The 24,602-nt window shown below is 47.2% G+C and overlaps 2 protein-coding genes across 4 annotated transcripts in view; both read left to right on the top strand.

Moving 5' to 3' along the window:
* The window catches only part of LOC147733079 (uromodulin-like), a 46,222-nt gene that overhangs the window by 9,486 nt on the left and 12,134 nt on the right, over nt 1-24,602 (top strand). The window contains exon 5 of the mRNA XM_086955649.1: nt 6,613-6,763. Within this exon, the coding sequence (XP_086811775.1) occupies nt 6,613-6,763 (151 nt within the window). The remainder of the gene's footprint in view (nt 1-6,612; nt 6,764-24,602) is intronic.
* The window catches only part of LOC147733078 (uromodulin-like), a 300,392-nt gene continuing 282,419 nt past the window's right edge, over nt 6,630-24,602 (top strand). For all 3 annotated transcript variants that reach the window (XM_086958921.1, XM_086958920.1, XM_086958919.1), the window contains exon 1: nt 6,630-6,763. The gene's annotated coding sequence lies outside the window, so the exon portion shown is untranslated. The remainder of the gene's footprint in view (nt 6,764-24,602) is intronic.

Below are 24,602 nucleotides of genomic sequence, written 5' to 3'. Positions count from 1 at the left end.
CCAAAAAGAGCGGGTACCATAGTCGCCTGGGGTCTCCCGTAATACAACCGAGCTCTCCCCATCACCCACAATAACTGTGACGCTGACACCATGTGGCCAGAGCCCCTGCAAAAAAACTGCCCCGTTACCTGGGGCGCACCTCTCTCTCATAGTCTACTCCCAGAGGACAGGGTGTATATACCCGTCACCTGTGGCTCCCAACACTACCCACTTTCCTGCTCCCCTTTGGTCTGTTTTAGATTGTTTTACCTTCACTGCCATCTCCCCTTCCCCTATTGCTACTTTGTTCCATTGCACACACGGGATGCCCTTCCTTTCCAGAAATTCTGAAACTTGGAAAGCCCCAAAATGCATCCAAGGCATTAATGTGGAAAACCATACTTTTTGATCATGATTCCTGCAAATGCTCGGAATGACACCTAGTAGACCTAACAACAACGCCTTAGACACTGGTCTCCTCACTCATGGCTTAGCCCCTCTCTTCCTGACACAGCCCTGTAGAATATGTCAGCCCAATTCATTCACTGTTAGGGTATCCCCCACCACAGCTTCCCCATGAAAGTGATCCCTGCCAGCTCGCCTGCGATTGTGACCCTTGACAAACCTTTGTCAATCATTGAAAAAATAAACTGTATCGCATCGTCTTCCCTTGCCCACCTGTCTGTCCTCATATGTGCCCCCTTCTAGAAATTCCCACTATGCCTGTTTATATGCCTTCGGAGTGGAAATAGCTAAAGTCCCTACCACCAATTGGAACATCCTTTCTCTCCTATGGACCACATCCCTATTGGCACTGGATTCTGGGAGCTGTCCACCTCTATGGCTAGACCATGGAACCTCTCCCACTCTGAACGAGATCTAGGGGCATATTAGCAGGGGCCAGATCGCTGCTTTATCAGCACTTTTTGCCGATAAAGTGGCGATTTTATTATCGCCCAATTACCAAGCTGTCGCTAACAGCAGTTAGCAACAGCTTCCAGGCGATAGCGACCGGTTTGGGGCCCGCCTTGCATGCCAGCGATATTTATCGCTAATGACACGCAAAGTGGGCGTATCCAATTTGGTAGCAACTGGAAGCAGTCGCTAACACAGCTATCGCCTATTAGCAATGCCCACGACGCAATAAAAAAAGTGAGCTAATCGCGATTAGCGCCAGGATTTTACACCTGGTAAAAACCTGATTTTGCCATGATAGTTCACGGCTAAGTCCCCACCTGCCTATAACCCCTATAAGCGAGATTTTCCTTAGCGATAGGATTTTTAAAGCTGGAAATCTCACGTTAAAGATGGGACTCGCCGCGATTGCTGGATTTTTTATCGCCCTGGAGGTAAACGTTGGTAATATTGCGTTATCTCCGCTATAAAATCCAGCGATAGGAGGTGATTAAAAAATTGTGCTAAGCGCGGTTTGCAATAACTATCGCAAGTTGTTGCTAATATGCCCCCAAGCATCCGCAATGTCATGCCCACACCTGGTACATGCCTGGCTTGAAACAAAATGTCATGTTTCAAACAGCTGAGTACAAACACCTGCATCAGCTTAAGCTTAAGCACCTGTGCATCCCTTGCAGATTGCATGTTCACCACTTGCACCACTGCCATGTTGTCCACCCTGAAATGACCTTCCTGTGTGCTAAGTCCTGTTCCTATACTGCAACTGCAACTACGAGGGGAAATAGCTCCAAAGGGCAATCCTCCTTCCTCTGTTCCTCCAGTGTCCTGGCCACTGCTACGGGCAACATCTACCTTGTCATTACAAACTGACACCCCCTGCTCCTTTTGCATCTCAGTATATGTTTACATCGCACTCCCATTCTTTGGGCTTCACCATTGGGATGCCATTAAAATCCTCCAGAAATGTGTGCCATATGCATAAATCTTCCTTTGGCCCTTCGGGCAGACGCAAGTGATGATGTGACAACGTAAGGTCACCAATGACCTTCCCAATCTTCTACAAAAGGTCCTACCTGCCCGTACTATTCTGCATTCGAAGATGAGATGTCCCAGCAGCACCTAAACTTCCCTGACCAGCACTTTTCAGTTAGCCAGCATATCATCTATCAGCATCATCATAAGCAACTTCTTATCATTCAGTAGGCATGCCTCCATTGCCCCCGATTCCAACTCAATGCCAAGAAATGACAACACCGTATTTGGAACTTGCGTCTTCTCTGGTACCAAGGGCACTCCCAATCGGCCCATGAGCTCTTGAAAACTTGTCAGCTGTTGCTGAGAGTCAGCCGATCCTTGTTGGCCCACCAGGAAAAGTCGTCAAGGTAGGGTGCCACTGTCTCTTTACCTATCTGCCACGAGAAAATCTATTGCAATAAGGAGCTGAAATGATCGAGCAATGCACGGGATAAGTAGCAGCCCATTGGTAGCGCTTTTTCCGCAAATATTTTCCCTTCAAACTGTTTACCGAGCAAATGGTCTGCCCTCCTAGCGGACCCTCATATCCTAGCTTGAAACCTTCTTCAAACCTAACTCTCAACAGTGTGGCATCCTCCCAATAGGGATAGTATGCCAAACACTGCTTTAAGCATTGCTGGTTAATGAGTGTATGAGGCTTTTCCCATAATGCTTTGTGCACCTCTACCTCCCCTGCTCCCTGCATTTTGCTGTGTACCTTGGCTAAACTGATGGCCCTGGCCATTATAGCCTGCCCCATAACATTGCACCAATAGGTGTCTGCCTGCACACTTCGAGCACTCATGCCTGAATTTGCAGTATTCCCATGCGCATGATCCTTTGTTAAAATCCCAGCATGTTCATTGCCCACTCCCTGAACTTTTGGCTGCGTATCTCACCCCCCTCGGTGGGGTGGTACACCTGGGGAAGCCCACTGGCCGTATAAGTGGTTTTCCCAAACTTAATCGCCCCCATTGTCTGCTGATGCAAGTCTGCATCTATTTCCTATTTCGCCCTACTTCGCCTCTGGGTCCAACGCAAGTTTCGCCATGAACTCCTCATCATAATGGGACCAAGCGTAGCCCCCATACATCACCTGCGATCTCTATATTACATCCATGTATTTAAAAATAGACACACACCTCTCTAGGAATTTCTCGCAATATACACTTGAGAACATCAGGAAAGCCGCCAAACAATTTTCAATGGCCATGGCTTCTTTAGGTCTTTTGGCCAACTCTAATTCTTCTTCCTTTGAGCCCTCTTTTGCCCTTAACTCCCTGTTCAGCCACTTCAGCATGTCTACATACTCCCCTTTTCAAGTTTTTTCTTTTGTCGTTAACATGATGTGGGCTCCTAATGGCTTTGTCACCCCCATGTATGGTAGCCTCTTAAGTTTTATCTCATGGCTCTCTTTTTTCTCGTCTGTTTGCCCCCCAGTGTCATCTTGCCTCCCTTTGTCATTTCTTCCTTGCCTGATGCTGTCTCCTGCCCATCAACCTGTCAACTTCCCACGCCCCCCCCTTTCTTCTTATCCCCGTCCAATTCCTGTGTTTCCCGGGCCTACCCCTGTATTATTCATGTATAAACCCTTCAGAAGGCTTACCTCTCCTCTGTGTTGTTGCTCCCCTGTGCATCCATCCTCACTGGCATATTTGACTTGGAATAACTACTATCAGTGCCCAGAAACCGGACACCACTGCCCCCCTTCTAAGCTCCCTTCACCATCCCACTGCCCCAACTGTCTCGCCCCTTTCCCTCCAGACCCTGCTGAAAATCACCTGCTGCGCTGAAGCCCCTCAGGACCTTCCCCCGGTACGTATATACTGCAGCCGGTGGCTTACACCTCACCCCATGACCCCCCAAACACTCCCTCCCTGCTCTCCCCACACTCCATTCCAGCACTGCCGCCACAATGGCAGAGGCTGGGCCCCTTACCTGACCTTCTTCCCTGACCATCATCCCTCCCTTTCCTCCCTTCTCAAGTGCTGCGGCTGTCTTTTTTTGGACCAACCCCATCTTCTGACCCATTGACCTAAGCTCTGTGGGGGCCCGCTCCAGCCAACCCTCAATCTCTAAGGAAGGTGTTTGCACCCATCTAGTACCCCGGCACCCATTTGTTGCATGGCCTGCCCTCCCCACCCCTCATTCCATGTCCTCCTTCCTTCCCCTGCAATCTCTAACAGCTTGCTGCTGCCTTTCTCTGCCCCATTCCCCATCTCTTCCTAATTTCCCAAAACCTCTCCCTCAGTAAAAATCTTTTTGCCCACCACCAACCACCCAGCTCAGCTAACCCAGCACCCAACCAGCTTCTGTGTCACCATACTAAGATGGTGACAGAGCGACAAAATATCCGGTGTTGTACCACCCAGCCCAAATGAAACAGCTAGAGCCCAATTGGGCTCTGGGTGGCACCAAGACCCAAAAACCCCAGGGGGGTGGGCAAGCTTCCTGTTGGTTGGCCAGCCCCCAAAGCCCTATTGGCTCAGGGGTAAGGTGATCAGGTCTCCTTTGAACGTGTCCATGTCAAGGAGAGTTGGAGTGAAAGGAGGTGCGGGTAGGTGTAACTGAAGCCACGGTTCAAGAGTGAATACCTGATACTCGAACAGAAATTAAGGAATATGGAAATCTATTTAAGAAGCTACCCCCTCTTGAACTGTTACAGTTTACACTACAAATGCATATCAGGAATGACAAATTAAGTGGAAGAAAAATATCTGTAAAATATTTGAAAAGTGACCTGGTGTCTGGAGATTGTGGTCATGTTTTGTTTTATACTAGTGCTCCGACGTGGCCCCCGAACAGTATGAGTGCTAAACATATGCCAAGTGACACATAGAAATATAAAACTAACTTTGTAAGTTTCAGTTTTGCTCTTAGTAAATCATGTGCATTTTTCCACATATAAGGAGAAAACAATTTAGGGTTAGAAATGAAGCCTCTGAGAGTTGTACATTTGTAATAAAAAGGCTGCTACTATTGATTAGAATGTGCTTTCTATAAAGACATTGGCTTTGTGGTAATTAAGAACCTGCGAGGCAAGTTAAGAACGTCTGGTGTGAGGTCACACTGAAAATGTACAAAAGTCTGAGACAATATATCCCTACTGTATATACAACTTTTGTGGTAGGGTATAAGGTGACATCTAGACCCTATTAACATCAATGGTTACACATCTCACCTGCCCTCAGCCTGAAGGGAAGCGACCAATCTTTAAAAATAATGCAAAGGTGCCTTCCATTCACTTCCACTCCCGACTTGTACCCTGGGAGGGAGGGAAGGATCATGCACTTGAAGTTTCTGCTCTTTGAGGTGAAACACACGCCTTTCTTGCAGTACATGGTGAGGGGACCTACCCCGAGTGTTTTGCAGCATGTCTATACAATGCTGGTCTTGCGGTGCCCTCTGAAGCTTCTCCTTGCATTTCGAATAATATCTCACTAATTTTCTCTGCACTGTAAGGTAATGTATACCCCCCACTGTTGCTGCAGTGTAAGCTGAGGTCTCCCCTCCCCGACTCATCTCCCTCGCTGTCCCTGCAGTGTGAGGTAATCTATCCCCCTCACTGACCAGGCAGTGTGAGGTGAAGTATCACCCCCCAGCTGTACTTCCAGTACGAGGTGTAAAATCTCCCTCACTGTTCCTATAGTGCGAAGTGAAGTGTCCCTGTAGTGCAAGGTGAAGTAACCTATCCAGATTGTTGCTGCAGTGTGAGCACTATTGAGGGGCTGATGATGATGATGATGAGGTCCGTAAAGCCTCCAACAATAGGTCGGAGGCTTTACGGGCCTCATTGTGGGTTTCATTTTCACCCAGCTGATTAGGGTGCAGCCGGTCGGAAATGAAACCTGCCGGTCATTCCAGCTGACTTCTGACAGACTCCAGGAGCCCATCTGCCAGTCCGAAACTGGACTGTACTCCAAATGGAAGGTATTTCTGTCTTCTAGATTATGATGCATTTTTTCCAGCAGGGTTTCCATGCCGGTCTTTCTACATTGGAAACCCTGTCGGAAAGCGTATTTGGCGGCCCCTAGCAAGGCCCCCTTCTGTTTTTGGCCTCCGGTTGGGGGCAGAGGGCTCGTTATAGGTGCCTTCTTGTTGATCCCTGCACCTTGTTGTAGGCACCTTGAGGTGGGCACCTTGAGGTGCCTACCACGGGGTGCAGGGATTAACACAGACTTCCATTCCTCTATGAGAGTTTGTGTTACGGGTGGTTTCTGCTCATAACACAAGCTCCCATCAAGGAATTAGAGTATGCTACCGCACCATGTGCGGTCGCATCATAATTAGGCGATCGGGCCGCCGACCTGAGGTCAGTCGGTCCCGTTTCCACCATGGTCTATGACCCTTACTGAACCCGCAGTTTAAGGTTACGTGTCCTGGGCTCAGTATTTCTGCATCATTAGCTTAAATGTCTCCACTCTTTTTCTGCCATGTAGGGTGAAGTAGACCCCTCATTAATCCTGCAATGACTTCGTATTGTGAGAGGAGCTGCATCATGATACAGGACCAAACATTTGCTTTGGGTTTTCCCAAACCTTCTTTATGTGGACCAAGCCTTACAGACTGTGCACCAGGGGCAGCGCAATGACTGTGGATGGGCTGTAGCAGTCAGGAGTCAGGACACAAGGATCAGAGTAGGGCTGACTGTGATTAGTGTCTGGATGCGACCCCGGCTACTTCCCTCTTCTGCTTTTTCCACAGGTGCCCCAGTGCTCAAATGGGTGACAAATTGACTATTGTAGTGAACGGTCACAACACTGAGGCTCAATTTAAGGTTGAAGTGTTCCAGATCACAAATACCCTCTACCTCCACGCTGAGGTGCATATCTGCACTGGCAACCCCTGTAACCAGGTAAGAACTTGTGACCATGTGCTTTGGTTCTACTCTCCCACCAGCTAAGAGCAGATGTTTGCTCCCTCCATTAGTCCTCAGGCAGGGTGTAGGAAAGTAGGATCTGCTTTTTATTGTTACCCCCAATTTTTGCTTTATGTGATACTGTTTTTGACTAGTCTGACTGGGATCCTGCTAATCAAGACCCCATTATATCTGCTTTCTCCCTAAACTGTTATGTCACTAGTATATGGTACCCATGTACCCAGGGCATGGGTACCTACACCAGAGGCCTCCCATGTGCTGACACATGTATTATGACACCCATGAGAGGCCATGCAAAATGTAACTACAGGCCTGCCTTTAGTTGGAAATAGTTGGGTTAACATTTCACTCTGAGGTAGGTTCTGGACTAGTCAGAACTCCAGCTTAGGCTGTGCTTGTCTATGATGGTGGCATGAATCTTGCCACCTTATTTGTTATCCTAGTAAGATGGGCAAATACAGACCAAAGCCTTTGATCAATGGCAAGGATGCCATGGCATACAGGGACACAGATGCAAGTGTCACTCTGGTGACAGAGAATCCTTGTGGGCCCTGACCAAATCATACTTGGAGAAATGTACCAAATGACCAATGCTAACAATGTCAGGACTGATCCTTCCTAGACAGTTGTTAACTTCAGCTGGGGATGGGTAACTGACGCTAAGAAAGTTGTGGTTAACTCAGACCATGCAGTGGAGTGTTTGTTGGGCATTGTTTTGGAAACATCAGCCTGGGCTGAAGTAGATTTAAGGACTCATGCAGCAATGCTGAGCATCACAACAGCATATGTGTTTGGTGTGAACTGGTCGTAGGCCAAACTGGTTATCACTGACAAGGCCCTGGATCCTGGAACAATAGACTAAGGGCCTTCCAAAAGAAAGAGCAGGAGGGGTAAGACTGTGTCTTACCCCCAGACTCAGTGTGAGGATCAATCTCTTGAGAGAGATTACCCTCAGTCCCTGTGAAGAAACTGTCTCAGAGGAAATTTAACTGGATCAGGTTAAGTTCTTGGGGACAGGGGGACCATCCAGGGCAGACTTTATTTTGGAGCTGTAAACCTGTCCCTCTCTTGAACCCCTCAGACAGAAAGCTGCTGCTGAAGCTGCTGGTAGTGTCAGTGGATTTCACAGGATATATTAGGATGAGGGACTCCTATACTCAGAGGGCAGAGACCCCAAGTCTGGTGCCACCAGGAGGTTGGTCATACCTCTGAAGGTTAGGGGCTTCCTACTCACCTTGGCACATGACATTTCCTTGGCAGGACACCCAAGCCAAAGTAAGACTTGGGACAGGTTGGTCCCTCACTTTCACTGGCCTCACATGTCAGAGGACACAAAGGAGTGTTGTCACTCCTGTACCACCTATCAAGCCAGTGGTAAGTCAGGTCGTACTACAAAGACCCCCCTCATACCACTACCTGTGGTGGGGGTTCCCTTTGAGAGCGTTGGGAGTTGTATCATTGATCCCTGAACCCTCCTACTGCATCTGGGCATAGTTATATTCTAGTGGTGGTGGACCTTGCCACTAGGTACCCATTGGCAATACCTCTTAGATCTACCACAGCTCCTGTGGTGCCCAGGGCCCTCTTGGGAATTTTTTTCCAGATTAAGTTTCCCTGAGGAGGTCATAAATGACAGCGGTACCAACTTTATGTCAAGTTACATTACTGCAAAGTGGAAGGAGTGTGGAATGAACTACAAGTTCACACCACCCTATCACCCACAATGAAATGGGTTAGTTGAAAGGTTCAACAAAACCCTCAAGGGCATGATCATAAGCCTCCCAGGAAAGCTTAGGTAAAAATGGGATGTCCTATTGACCTGCTTTCTCTTTACCTTCTGAGAGGTCCCACAGAATGTGTTGGCTACAGCCCTTTTAAACTTCTGTTTGGGAATCCAGTTAGGGGTCCCTTGTGTTTGGTGATGGAGGGATGGGAGTCACATCTCAAACCTCCTAAGCAAGACATAGTCGACTATGTAGACAACAGGATGTGGGAGCACACCGCTGACCTCTCAGGCAAGGTTCGCCCCTGGCATCAGTAGAGAATGCAGTCTTGTATTTTGGCGTTTGCTGAGTAGGCTGCCAAACATTATATCAAGTCGGGTACCTCTCACTTGCATGCAGGTGCTTTATTGACGAGCTTGTCAGCTCAATGACTCACAGGAGTACTTTAAATAGACAACAGGATGTGGGAGCACACCACTGACCTCTCAGGCAAGGTTGGCCCCTGGCATTCAGGGAAATGCAGTCTCTTGTAGCTCGCTCCGATATTTTTGAATGTTTCCCGAAGGTTGACGCAGATAGTGCTGATCTCTAGACACATGTTTCTGGTTTATTAACCGTCATCAGTAGAGAATACAGTCTTGTATTTTGGGGTTTGCTGAGTAGGCTGCCAAGCATTATATCAGGTCCGGTACCTCTTCCTGGCGCACAGGTGCTTCATCCAGGAGCTTGTCATCCCAATGACTCACGGGAGTACTTTAAATAGACAACAGGAGGTACAAGACTGTATTCTCTACTGATGACGGATAATAAACCTGAAACTGGTGTCTAGAGGTCAGCACTATCTGCGCCAACCTTGGCGAAACACTCAAAAATATCGGACCGAGCTACAAGATACTGCATTTCCCAGAATTCCAAGGGCGAACCTTGCCTGTGAGGTCAGCGGTGTGCTCCTACATCCTATTGTTTATTTAAAGTACTCCAGTGAGTCACTGAGATGATGAGCTCGTCAGAAGCGGTCGCTCACTACTGCCTCTGCTCACTGTACCTACTTTACCTTGGGTATCGTTAGCGCTGCTCTGCTGACATCAATAGCGCTTTTCCGTGCCTGCATTAACTGATTTGATTTCTGTACTTCAAAGCGCCTATATTGTTTGCCTGCACTGTTTCTTCGACTTTAATTGCCTGTGCTCGCTCGCATTGCCGATCGCTTTGTTTTCTTATTACCTGCTGCTGTGACCCTTTGCATAGTGTGCTCCGCTCCTCAGGCACCTCGCTGACCAACTCATTACATTTAAGCATTTCCCCATCCCGGTCGGCGTTTCAGTTCCAGCCGCCATTATTGTTGTTGTTGTGCCCGGAGCCCGCCCCCTCCACCACGCACCCGCCTCCCAGCTACTCTCCCTCCCACTAAGAGGCTAGGCTTCCCCCCTGCCCTCCGAAGCACTGTGACCGTCCTGACTTCGTCAGAAGCGGTCGCTCACTACTGCCTCTGCTCACTGTACCTACTCTACCTTGGGTATCGTTAGCGCTGCTCTGCTGACATCAATAGCGCTTTTCCGTGCCTGCATTAACTGATTTGATTTCTGTACTTCAAAGCGCCTATATTGTTTGCCTGCACTGTTTCTTCGACTTTAATTGCCTGTGCTCGCTCGCATTGCCGATCGCTTTGTTTTCTTATTACCTGCTGCTGTGACCCTTTGCATAGTGTGCTCCGCTCCTCAGGCGCCTCGCTGACCAACTCATTACATTTAAGCATTTCCCCATCCCGGTCGACGTTTCAGTTCCAGACGCCATTATTGTTGTTGTTGTGCCTGGAGCCCATCCCCTCCACCACGCACCCACCTCCCAGCTGCTCCTCCCTCGCCCCGCCCCCCTCCCCACCCACTTATGACAGATGCTTTTGCGCGCAGCGTTCACGCGCAGCGGTCGCGCCCCTTGCACGCCGAAGGTGCGCTAAAGGTAAGCCCGTCTACGCCCGTCTGTGCCAAGCCCGCGCCCAGCACCAGACCCCCTGCCCCCCATACCATCCACCCCACCCGCATTACATACGCCGCTTCCACCCTCTTAGCCCTTAACCCCGGCCGACTCCCCAACTGCGCCCAAGCCGCACCTGGACACACCCATGGACCCTTCACATGCAACTCCTGCAAGTTTGACAGGACCAAAACCAACTCCCCATCCACGAACACCAAGCAGAGATCTGACACCAACCACCTAAAATGCATCCTGCTCAACACCCGCTCGGTCCACAGACACGCCATCGACCTCTGGAATCTACTAGACACCATCTCTCCGGACGTCGCCTTCCTAACAGAAACATGGATGAACGCCTCCTCAGCCCCAGACATCACCATCGCCATCCCGGAAGGCTACAAGATCATCCGAAAAGACCGCACCAAGCAAACAGGAGGAGGCATCGCTATCGTCCATAAGAATTCCATCCGCATCTCAACCAGCTCAGACGTCAACTTTGCTAGCGCCGAACACCTTCACTTCCAGATCCACACCGACCCCAAGACCACACTCAGAGGCACCCTCCTCTACAGACCACCAGGACCCCGTGCACAATTCTGTGAAGACATCACTGACTTTATCACCCCACACGCCCTCCCCTCCGAGGACTACATTCTATTGGGAGACCTCAATTTTCACCTGGAAAAGAGCATCGACAGCAACACCACCACCCTTCTGGACAATTTCGCCAACCTCGGACTCAAACAACTTGTTAATACCCCCACCCACAATGCAGGTCACACACTCGACCCCATCTTCACCTCCAGCAAACATATCTCCTTCAGTCACACCACAGTTCTCCATTGGACGGACCACATCTGCGTTCACTTTATCTACAAAAAGACCACAACCCACAACCACCCTCAACCTACTCTGCGAAGAAACTGGAACAAAATCACCATCGACCAGATCTCCTCATCGCTTCTTCAAAACCCCCCTGCCCACTCTTCGAACCCCAACCAAGCAGCCATTAACCTCACTTAATGGCTAACCAACAGCGCCGACAACCTAGCACCCCTGAAAAAACGTCAAATCAAACTAGGCAACAAAAACGCCCCCTGGTTCAACGATGATCTTAAGAAATCCAAGAAACTCTGTCGCTCCCTTGAGAAGGCCTGGAAAAAAGACCCAAACACCAGCACCAGGGACGCCTTCAAAAACGCCACCCGCATACACCACCAACTGATCGGGACTGCCAAGAAAGCCGCTTTCAAAGACCGACTTGACAACAACGCACACAACAGCAAGGAATTATTCAACATCGTCAAAGAGTTTACCAACCCCACTGCCAACTCCAACGACATCACTCCCTCTCAAGCCCTTTGCGACTCCCTAGCTTTGTTCTTCCATGACAAAATCGCAGACATCCACAACAGCTTCGACAACCAACCCTGAGACCAACCCACCCAACCTTCCGCCGTACCTTCACCCCCCTTGAACATCCTTAATGACTGGAACCCAATCTCCACTGAGGACATCATCCGCCTGATGAACTCCATCCACTCAGGATCCCCCACAGACCCATGCCCTCACCACATCTTCAACAAAGCAGATTCCATCATAGCACCACACCTCCGAGACGTCATCAACTGCTCCCTCAACTCTGCCACCTTCCCGGAAAGCTGGAAACACGCCGAACTCAGCGCCCTTCTGAAAAAACCCACAGCGGACCCCACCGAACTCAAAAACTACCGCCCCATCTCGCTCCTTCCATTCCCGGCCAAAGTCATCGAGAAAGCTGTCAACAACCAGCTCGCCGCCTTCCTCGAAACCAACAAATCCCTCGACTCCTCATAGTCCGGCTTCCGAGCAAAACACAGCACTGAGACCGCACTCATCGCAGCAACAGACGACATTCGAACTCTACTGGACAATGGAGACACAGTCGCCCTCATCCTCCTCGACCTCTCCGCAGCCTTCGACACAGTCTGTCATAGCACCCTGTTATAACGCCCCAGAAACATCGGAATCCAAGGAAAAGCACTGGAATGGATCACCTCGTTCCTTGCCGGACGAACCCAGAGAGTCCGCCTCCCACCATTCAAGTCTGAGGCCACTGAATTCATTTGCGGCGTGCCACAAGGATCCTCACTCAGTCCCACCCTCTTCAACGTATACATGAGCCCCCTCGCGGCCATCGCACGCCAACACTACCTCAACATCATCTCCTACGCTGATGACGCTCAACTGATCCTCTCACTCACCAAAGACCCTAACACCGCCAAAACCAACCTGCATGAAGGAATGAAAGAAGTAGCCGAGTGGATGAAGCACAGCCATCTGAAACTGAATTCCGACAAAACAGAAGTCCTTATCCTAGGCACCTCCCCCTCTGCCTGGGACGACTCTTGGTGGCCAGAGTCCCTCGGAAAAGCACCCATCCCGACGGACCACGCACGGAACCTGGGCGTCATTCTGGACCCCTCACTCTCGATGACCAGACAAGTCAACGCCGTTTCATCTTCTTGCTTCAACATTCTTCGCATGCTCAAAAAAACATTTCGCTGGATCCCCACCGAAACCAGAAAAATGCACTGGTTACAAGCCGACAGGACTACGGAAACACCCTATACTCCGGTACAACCGCAAAACTTCAGAAAAAACTCCAACACATCCAGAACGCTTCAGCTAGACTCATACTAGACATCCAGCGTAATGACCACATTTCTGGTCACCTGAAAAACCTCCACTGGCTCCCCGTCAATAGGAGGATAACATTCCGCCTCCTAACTCATGCACACAAAGCACTTTACGAACTTGGACCCGAATGCCTCAGCACACGACTTTCCTTCTACACCCCCTCCCGCCAGCTACGCTCCTCCAACCAAGCCCTGGCTGCTGTACCTCGCATCAACAAAACCACCATGGGAGGAAGATTCTTCTCCTACCTGGCGGTTACAACCTGGAACTCACTTCCCATTCACCTTCGCCTCACTCAAAACCACCTAGCATTCAGAAAGCAACTTAAAACCTGGATATTCGACAAATAATTCCCCACCCTTCCCCAAGCGCCTTGAGACCCTCTGGGTATGTAGCGCGCTATATAAATTAATTGAATTGAATTGAATTGAATTGATGTAGCACCTGCACGCCAGTGAGAGGTACCGGACCTGCTATAATGTTTGGCAGCCTACTCAGCAAACCCTAAAATACTAGACTGTATTCTCTACTGATGACGGTTAATAAACCAGAAACATGTTTCTAGGGATCAGCACAATCTGCATACAACCTTGGCGAAACACTCTAAAATATCGGAGCGAGCTACAAGAGACTGTATTTCTCAGAATACAAGGGCCGAACCTTGCTTGAGAGGTCAGCGGTGTGCTCCCACATCCTGATGTCTAAAGGGGAATATTTACTTGGTCTCCACTCCAGGATGGCTGAGTACATGAAGAAGGCCAGTAAAAACCTTGGGGCAAGTCATGAATTGCAAAAAGCTTGGCATGACCAAAATTCTGTGCTGACTGTTTATCAGCCAGGGCAGAAGATGTGGGTGTTAGAGCCTGTGGGCCCAGCAGCTCTCCAAGACAAGTGGAGTGGACGCCATACCATTCGTGAGCAGTAGAGAGAGGTCATCTTGTTACTTCCAGAAGCTCTCATAAGGTACTTCATGTGAACAGGCTCAAGCCAGACATTGACAGGGCTGACATGGGCTTGCTTGTGGCAACTAATGAGGGACAGGAGGAAGAGAGTGACCAACTCTCTGACCTCCTCTCACAGAACCCTAATGATGGATCAGTTGATGGTGTCGTCTTGGCAGACCGCCTCAGTGGTCAACAGCAGAGTGATTTTAAGAAAGTCCTCAATCAATACAGGCATTTGTTTTCTCTGACACCCAGTCAAACCACCTGGTGTACCCATGAAGTGAACACAGGTGACAGTCTAGCTGTCAAGAATATAATCTACAGGCAGCCTGACCATGTCAGAGATTGTATCAGGACAGAGGTCCAAAGGATTCTGGAACTGGGAATGATTAAGCCCTCAGATAGCCATTGGGCTACCCATACTGGTAAGAGAGAGATGAGGTTTTGTGTGGACTACAGGGGACTCAATGCAGTCACTAGGACTGATGCTCATCCTACTCCTAGGCAGATGAGCTTATTGATACTTTTGCCTCAGCCAAGTATCTAAGTACATTTGACCTCACTGCTGGCTATTGCCCGCTCCCCTTACTTTTGGTGGCACAAGTTTGTCGGCCATCTTGGAGGGGCAGTCTAATCTTTTTCTCTCACTTTGCTGCATTCTATAAAAAGAGCGCCATTGCGCTGCCGCACAGCGGACTCGCGCAGTGGGCGCGCCGGCGGTGCCCCAAAAGTTCACCAAAGGCAATTCCATCTGTGCGGTGTTAGGGGACTTGAATCTCCATCTGGACAACACCAATGACACTGATATAGCCAGTTTTGTAGCTGACCTTGCAGCGTGTCAACTGCTGCAGTTGGTCGTAGGCTCTACGCATAGTGTGTGTCATTTATTACATCCTGTCTTTACCAATATACCCCATATCACAATGTGTACACCTGTCAGGATGGGTTGGACGGACCATTTTTTGGTCTCCATGTTCCTCCTCTTTCCCGCCCAGTTCAAGGGTCGGTTGACCGCTGAAACGACCCTAGCACGCATTGGATTGGGATCAATATGAGGCCGGTCTCCTGGCCACTCGGCCTGATTTTCCAGAGGACATCAATGAGGCACATAGGCTATTCTCAGAATGGATTAGGCTGCCACTAGATAGCTTAATCCCCATGAAATGGTCAGGTAGTCGTGAAACCAAAACAAGGCCCTGGTATAAGACTGAACTCGCTGATATCAGCAAGGGATGCAAGAAACTGGAGCGGATTTGGAGAAGGGACTTCTACACTGTAGTCAAGGACATCTATAGGGCAGCTATTAAAAATATCATAAAGCCATTTACCAGGCATGAGCAGCTTTTCTTTCTAATCAAATCCGCGAAAGCGCCAATCCCGCTAAGAGCATGTTTTCTATACTTGCCAGTTTGCAATCCCAGCAAACTGGCATTGGGTCTACCATCAAATCCAATAAGCAGTGCGAGGAGATGGCCACCTTTTTTGTTAAAATAGTGGACGATGTCTATAGCTCCTTCCCTACCGCACACAGTAATCTGCCGACGGCACCCTGTTTTCAATGGCTAAATACCTTTCACTCTTTTCCCCCGATCTCGGCAGATCAGCTGCGAGTACTGTGCAGTAGGATCAAGTCGGGTTCTCCTGCCGACTCTTTCAAACCGGACCAATTTAAGAAGGTATTGTCGACTATCTTACCCTATCTGACTTAGGTGATCAATAAATCTCTTAGCACTGCTACGGTGCCTAGGGCCTGGAAACAGGCTAAAGTCATCATGTTGCTCAAAAAGCCTGCTCTTGATCCAACAAAAGCAGAGGGTTATCACCCTATTTCTTTGCTTCCCTGGGCAGCTAACATCACAGAGGCATATATGAACTCCCTCCTGTTGGATTTTCTTACTCTCAATAACATACTGGATCCCTCCCAAAATGGCTTTCGTCCAGGTCACAGCACGGAGTCAGCCCACCTGGCTGTGACAGAACATCTCTGGTCAGCCATGGATGAGGTGTAAACGACACAGTGTCGCATGGCATTCTGTTGAGAAGCCTGGTGGAGGTAGGAATCACGGGCCTGGCATTAAGGTGGCGTGCCTCATTTCTTCATGAGAGGTCATTCTCGGTATCTGCCCCCCCCTTTTTTGTCTTGTGAATACTGTATCAAACAAGGTGTCCCACAGGGCTCCACCCTTAGTCCCCTACTCATTAACATCTATGTTCAACCTCTGGCTGCTGTAGCCTTGAGTAGGGGCCTGACCATGGTCTCATATGCTGACGACACTCAGTTAGCGGTGGCATTCTCTAATCCAACCGAGCAAGTCGCCCTCAAGTTTCAGGGCGACCTTACAGCAGTGGCCAAATGGATGACTGCTAACTGTCTCCAACTGAATTCCAACAAGTCGGAGATACGGTTTGTAGGCAGAGACCAAGGTCTGTGGAGTGACCTCTGGTGGCCAGCCAGTCTGGACCCCATCCCCTTAACAAGCAGTAAAGAACTTAGGAGTCTGGTTGGACTCATCTCTAAACTATCGAGTCCAAACCAAAAAAACAGCAGGGACCTGCTTTGGACTTTTACGGGGGCTCAGACCACTGTTGGGCTTCTTTGATGCCTCTACACTTCAGGTGATCATCCAGCAATGGTTTTGTCCAGACTTGACTATGCCTGTTCCCTCTACTTAGGGTCTAATAAAGCAGAGTTGCAGAGGCTGCAAAGGACACAAAATGCAGCAGTCAGACTCTCCCTGGCTTGCGCAAGTTCTGCTTTGTGCCCAGTGCCATCCGTCACCTCCATTGGCTTACAGTGGCTAGGCGCATTTAATTCAAGGCCTTATGTACCTCTTTTAAGGTTTTGAAATCTGCCACCCCACCTATTCTGGCCAATCTTTTTCACCGTATGTTCCATCACGCCCCCTTCGGTCAGAGGGTCAGCATTTGGTAGTGGTCCCTCGGATACGAAGAGTCCGGGCTGGTGGCCGCTCTTTTCATAATAGAGCTGCCACTTTATGGAATACACTTCCTGTGCAGATTTGGGGACTTAAAAACTACTTGCAATTTAGCAAGGCCATTAAGACTCTTCTTTTTCCCACTAACTAGCTGGTGTTACTCTGCTGTCTGTTAGTTTTCCGTTTAGCTCCGGGACGCCCCTTTGCTGGGGCAGGTGTCAGGCTCTATAAGACAACTTAAAATAACATAACATTACTAGCTGAGGATGCCAAACCAAAAAAAAAAATGTTCAACTCCTAGTGGGAATTATCAATTTATTGTGATGCCCTTTGGTTTGAAGTATGCACCTGCCACTATCCAAAGATAGGTTAACAAAGTCATTACAGGCCTGGAAGCCTATAGTACAGCATATCTTGATAATATAGCTGTCTTTAGCTCCACCTTGGAAGATCACCTGGTCCACCTTAGGAATGTTTTGGAGGCTCTGCAGAAAGCAGGCCTCACTATCAAGGCTACTAAGGGCCGGATAGGGCAGAGCAAGGTTGTATACCTGAGCCACCTTGTGGGTGGATGCCAGGTTCAATCATTACAGAGCAAAATCCAAACCATCATGGACTGGGTTGCTTCAAGTACCCAGACTCAGGTCAGAGATTTCTTGGGTCTTACTGGGCATTATAGGAGATTTGTTAAATGATATGGGTTTATAGCGACTCCCTTGAATGATCTCACATCAAAGAGAATGCCCAAGAAGGTTCAGTGGACAGTTAGCTGTCAGCAGGCATTTGATGGTCTCAAGAAGGCCATGTGCACTGCTCCCATTCTGCAGAGTCCTGACTACTCCAAGCAATTTATTGTCCAAACAGATGCATCTTAGTTGGAGGTAGGGGCTTTGTTGTCACAACTTAATGCAGAGGCTTAGTATAAACCAGTAGCTTTTATCAGCAGAAGGTTGAACCCAGAGAGAAACATTGGTCAGTTATGGATAGAGAAGCCTTTGGTGTGGTCTGGGCCCTAAAGAAGCTGAGGCCATACTTGTTTGGCACTCACTTCATTGTTCAGACAGACCATAAACCCCTCCTGTGGCTAAAACGGAGGAAGGGTGAAAACCCCAAACTTTTGAGGTGGTCCATTTACCTACAGGGGATGGACTATACAGTGGAACATAGACCTGAGAGTAACCATGCCAATGCAGATGGACTCTCCAAATATTTCCACTTAGAAATTTAAGACTCAACTGGACAAGGTTAGTCTCATCTTCTTATGTTGGGGGTGGTGGTGGATGTGTAGGAACGTAGGATCTGCTTCTTATAGTTACCCCCACTTTTTGCTTCATGTGATACTGTTTTGCATAATCTTACTGGGATCCTGGTAATCAGGATCCAAGTCTGCTTTCTCTCTAAACTGTTATGTCATGTACTTAGGTAAATTCCAGTTTGGACACTGGGTACCTTTGTCAGTCCATAGTATATGGTACCCATGTACCCATGGCATAGATACACTAGAGGCCTCCTATGAGCTGAAGCATGTAATATGCCACCCATGAGAGGCCATGCAAAATGGAACAACAGGCCTGCCATTGCAGCCTGTGTAAGATGGTGCATGCAGCTCTTACTTCAGATATAGGTTTACTATATCTAAGGGTCACTGCACTTAAAATCTTTAATCACCCCTATAGAAGGCCTTAACAATCCTGGAAGCCGGGTGCTTGGTTCCAAGTGAGAGGGTGCCACTGCATGAGCAGGACATCTCTGCAACCTACAGAGTCAATTCTCCCAGGTTGTTAGTGTATCAGCCATTTTCGAAATATAGAGTGGCATCATTGTATTGTATTGTAATTCCATTTGTATAGAGCTTACTACCCCTGATGAGGCGTCGAAGCGCTTTTCGGCAAGTAGCAAGCTACTCCGGGACCTATAGATGATTAGTGTTGAATTAGTATAGTGAAACATGCAAGTACATTTTAAGTGGTGGATATGTTAGTCAGTTATTTGGATTTGGAAGGATAGCAGAAGGATAGAAGAGGAAAAAAGGTCTGTATTTATATAGCACTTCTTACCCCTGATGGGGTGTTGAGGCACTTTTTTTGGTGAGTAGCACGCTACTCCGGAAAATCATATTAGTGGTAAATTAGTATTGTGAAATATGAAAGTAATATGAGTGGTGGATATTAGTCAGTTATTTGGAGTGATTATTTGGAGTGATTATGCGACCGCGTGATGACCAACTCTAAAATGGCTGAAAGTAACCCTATCCTGTTTGGTGTCAAACATTGTGGAATCATACCCCCACACCAGTAACCAGTGTGGCAGGTATGTTTCCACCCCTCAGAAACAAGCTTTGTGAGGACCCTGGTGTTCTCAGTACCGCCCTTCTAGTTCCAGACAGCCCAAAATAATTGCTGCCGACCAGCGACACATTTCTGCCCTCCTGCTGCTGAGCCAAGCAGGGGAAGGCAGAACAATAGGTATCCTGTCACAGGTGGGTGTGACCACCTCCCAGACAGGATTCAGTGTATTAGGCCTGGGTATGTGCGCTTGCCAGCGACTGAAAGTCTGCATGAGGGGCACATTTGGTGTCCCTGTGCATAGTCCACTTAAATCAAGTCCTGGGAGCCATTGGCTGATGCTCTGGCACAAAACTGGACAAAGGACAGGGGAGTAACCTCCCCACTGTCCAGACCCTCCCCTGGGAGGGTCTCCTGAATCTGTCTAACCCTGTCCTGTGGGTGCAAAAGAGCGTACCTGGCTGTAGGACCATACGTGCGACGTGGACAAGATTCTGAACCAGAAACCACCGAACTCCGACCGTAAGGGCTGTGGGTCCTCTTGAGGGTCAACACTGCTTGTCTTGAGCTCACCTGGTTGCTCCAGGCCTGCCCTGACTCCCCTGTGTATGGTGAGTCTCCTGGACCTTGCTGGTCCAATCCGTAATCTTCGTTGACCTGCTGCATGGGTTGCCGTTGCCAAGACTTGTTGGTGCTCCAGCCAGACACCGGCCCATCAGTACTCGACATCCTTCGTGGGACAGCTTGTATCCTTCTCCTGGTTGTCCTCAACATCTCCTGGTCCCAGTGGCTGCAGAGTCAAGAACCTCTTCAAAGCACCTGACATTGGTGGGCATTCGTTTACCCAGTCCCTGGTCACTCCTGAGTGACCCAGACTGTGTCCCCTCTGCTTTCAGGCACTCTTCAATGAGAATCCACCTTTGGATTCCATCAGACGTTTTACTCTTTCCCAGCAGCTGTGCTCCATGGAGATCGACGGTGGTTTCCGATGCCACTTCAGACCTATGAACCCGGCTTTCCTGGGTTAGGTAACTCTGGTACTATGGTATCCACGGGTGGGGTGCCTCTCCAACCTCCTGACTTCCACTGAGTTTCGTCGAAGTCCACTGAGAATGGTCCCTAAACTTTCAAGCTTCAAGCGTGACTCTCTCATAGAAGTGTACGGCACACGTGGTCATGTTCCCACACTGCACCCGTCCTCCGTAGGGTCCCAACGTACTCAGCTTGGGTGGTTCCTTAGATCCCAGTTATTCTACATCCTCTAGACACTGTATTGACTTGAAACTTGGTTCTTGTGGATTGGAGGCAGAATATTGAGTTAGAAATGTCACCATACTCAAATATCGAGTTGGAAATATCATGACACAGAAATATCGACAGCAAGAATATCGTGGTCAAGAATATCGATTTTAAGGTAAGAAATATTGTTTTCAAAAATATAAAAGTCATTAATATGATTGCAAAAATATAGTTGTTTAAAACATCGATTTTTTAAGTAGTGTTATGCATTTTGGTATGTATTTTAAATGTATATGATCTATTTTTTTGTATAAGAATTGTTTTTGTTTTTTAATATATGTGTTACATTTTTAGTAGTTATCAATTTCATTTTAATAACATTTTGCATTTTTTCATTCTGTAACAGGTTGTGGCTTTACAGATGAACTGGGTGGGAAGTAATTTATTTATAATAAATGAATGATTATTTTTTATTTAGTAATATTTATTTAATTTAGATTTTATAGTGTTAATTGTGGGAAGTAATTTATTATTAATTAGTTATTGATTAAGTGATCATTAATATTAATTAACTGATTGATAATTAATTATGGTAATAATGTTATATTTTTAGGAGCGGGTTGTGGGATTTATAGGGGTAAAGAGTGGGAAGTAATTTAATTATCCATAAATTAATGATTTTTTAAAAATGTATTCATTGATTAATTGGCCATTGATTATGTTAATTGTGTCATTTATTTTAAGAGCAGGTTGTGATATTTATAGGGGTAAAGTGTGAGGTGTAATTTATTTCTAATTAATTAATACATATTTATTAATTAATACTAATTAATTATTAAACATTTAAATATTTCAATTGTGTAAATAATGTTAGAAGGAGTTGTGGGGTTTATAGTGGTGAAGGGTGGGAAGTAATTTATTTGTAATTAACTATTACTTAGTTGTTAATTGATATTATTTTTTATTTTAAAATTAATTAAAATTAAAATTAATTATGTAAATTGTGTATCGATTTTTGGTGTGGGTTTTATAGGGGTAGAGGGTAGAGGGTGGAAAGTAATCATTAATATAAATTCACCAATTGATAATTAATTAGGATCATTGTTTATTTTTTGCGTGAGTTTTAGTTTTATAGGTGTAAAGTTTGGGGAGTAAATACATTTTTATCTGTTTTAATTAATAATATTTCTTTAATTGATAGATAATTATGCTAATTATGGAGGTATATTTTTTTTAATTTAGATGTGTGTTGTGAATTGCATGGTGTTATAGGGTAGGAAATAAAAAAGATTGCATTCATGTAATAATTAATGTTTTTGTTTAAACATAATTTCTAATTAAAATAGTTATTTTAAATTATTTTTACATTTATTTTATATAATATTTCTAGGTATTTGTCATATATTTGTAACATTATATTACATTTCAATTTTAATATATTTTTCATTTTATCTATTTTTTAAATATTTTGTGTTTGTCATATTGTGATTGTTTTCAATTTTAAACTTACTGGAGTGGGAATATTCATTCTTACCCCTCGGCTATCCAATACTTTCCCTACTGTTGACCTAACTGGAGTGGGAATAGTATTTTCTACCCCTCTGCTATCCAACACTTTCCCTATTGTTGCACTCACTTGGGTGAAAATAGTCATTTTTACCCCTCCGGTATTCAAAATTTTACACACTGTTGCAGTCACTGGAGTGGGAATAGTCATTTTTACCCCTACGCTATCCAACACTGTCCTTACTGTTGCACTCACTGAAGTGGGACTGGTAATTTTTACCCCTCCGCTGTCCAACCCTTTCTCTACTGCTGAACTCACTGGAGTGGGAATAGTTAATTTGTATTCCTTGGCTATCCAACACTTTCCCTACTGTTGCACTAACTGGAGTGGGAATAGTAATTTTTACCCCTCCGCTATCCTACATTTTCCCTACAGTTGCACTCACTGGAGTGGGAATAGTAATTTGTACCCCTCTGTTATCCAACACTTTCTCTACTGTTGCACTAACTGGAGTGGAAAATGTAAGTTTAAATACTTTTAAATAGTTTAATGTTTTAATTTATAATATAGTGTTTTTTTATTTAGAATTTACGTTTTTGGTGTATGTATTTTTACATATTTATTTGTAAATTTTCATGTAAACAAACAATTATAAAATAAATTGAAAATTACATTTATCTAATCCAATCTAATAAATTTTTTTTAAGTTAATTTGTTTATTTTTTTTATACGTATATTAAAATCAATATTTTGTATTACTATATTTTTACATCAATATTTTTTTTACTTACCATTATAAAAATAGGGTGTCAATATTTTTGACATCGATATTTGTGTATGGGAATATTTTGGGGGTCGATATTCTATCAGTGAACCAGTTCTTATACCACTATTTTAGTATACGGGTTGGCCTCCCCCTGGAGCCCACTGTGTATTAGTGTTATTTACTATTGTTTCTGTGCTACACTTTGGCATCGATTCCGATCCGGTAAAAAAAATCCCCCGTACGATTCGTATTCGTAGCCGTTTCCGTACGACTCGTAAACACACCGTACGACCCAGCGAGTACGATCCGGACCGGGTGATCAGGACGCTATTCGTACGGTCCGTGTCAGGTAAGGGCGATTCGTACGGAAAAGCGCACAATCACATACACACCGTACGGCGCGTACCCCCCATGATCGCCGGGGTACGCGCCGTACCCCTGCGATCATAGGGGGTACGCGCCATACACCCAGCATACATGAGGTACGCGCCGTACACCCACCGTACATGGGGTACGGTGCGTACCCCATGTACGCTGGGTGTACGGCGCGTACCCCCCATGATCGCAGGGGTACGTCACGTACCCCGGCGATCATGGGGGGTATGCGGCGTGCCCGGGGGGGGCCTTCCGTACTTGTTTCGGCACGGACTATGCGTTTACGGCTGTTTCCAGCTCCCATAAAAAAAAGGGTCGTACGGTGTGTACCCGACACGAATCGTACTTGCTGGGTCGTAAAAACCAGCCACGAACCGTAGCGATGTCACGTACAGCGGGTTCCGAGTGAGACTCATACGAATATTTTAGTCGTACGGAGTCCTGTACGACTCGTACGGTCTTTGGCTCCTGGTACGAATCATACTTCTTCGTACGTACGGGGACGTTTACGGGTACGATTCGTACGGGGAAAATTGCTCCGTACGACGATTCAGAGTGCATTTTACCGGATCGGAATCGACGCCTTTATGTTTATCTGTGTGTAGCAGATAGTCTGACGTACTAGAGAGTGTTACATTAATAAATACATAGGGGGTCATTAGGATGGCGGGTGGACTTTTCCGGCCATCCTATCGTGAAATGATGCCTCCCACCACAAGGGCGGGGTCCCGTGGGGGCCATTAGGATGCGCCCACCACAGTGGCGGGCGTATCCAGCATTCCTGACATTGTGGGGGGCGGTGCACTCAGCACCGCCCGCCACAATGCCAGGAAGGCATGTTGGTGCCTGCCATGTTGTGCATGGAACTGCAGGGTGCGCCTCCCACACTCCAGAGTCCCTGGTGGCCCGCAATGGGCCCCCACGAGAAATTCCCACAGGCCTCCACGAGAAATTCCCACAGGCCTTTCCGTGGCGGCAATGCCGCCACGGAAAGGCATGTTTACGGCCCCATAGTAATATGGCCGACGCTGTATAACAGACACCACCACCATATTACCCTCTTTTCCGCCCGGTCAACTCACAGTACCCCCCCGCCATAGTAATATCGCAGGGGAAATGGGTGGAGGATCTGGGCTTCATAGTTTTATAACTACTGTGTGGTTCTCTTTTCATTTAATCTATACTATAAGGTTGCATTCCAGTATAACAAGCTGCTTAACATTCCTTCAACACTAAAGGGGTCATTAGTATGGAGGGCGGACAAAGTCCACATGCCATATCCCCGGGAAACAGGACTGCCCACTGAGGGTGCATCAGTCCCGCACTCCCATTTACAATGCGCCCTCCACACTGGCAGGCGCATGGCGCATTTGTGACAATGTGGCG

Source organism: Lissotriton vulgaris, chromosome 2_1 (genome assembly GCF_964263255.1).
Source record: "Lissotriton vulgaris chromosome 2_1, aLisVul1.2, whole genome shotgun sequence".
In the NCBI taxonomy this organism is placed as follows: domain Eukaryota; kingdom Metazoa; phylum Chordata; class Amphibia; order Caudata; family Salamandridae; genus Lissotriton; species Lissotriton vulgaris.
The sequence above is the reverse complement of the archived record's forward strand: the minus strand, read 5'-3'. Positions and strand labels throughout refer to the sequence as shown.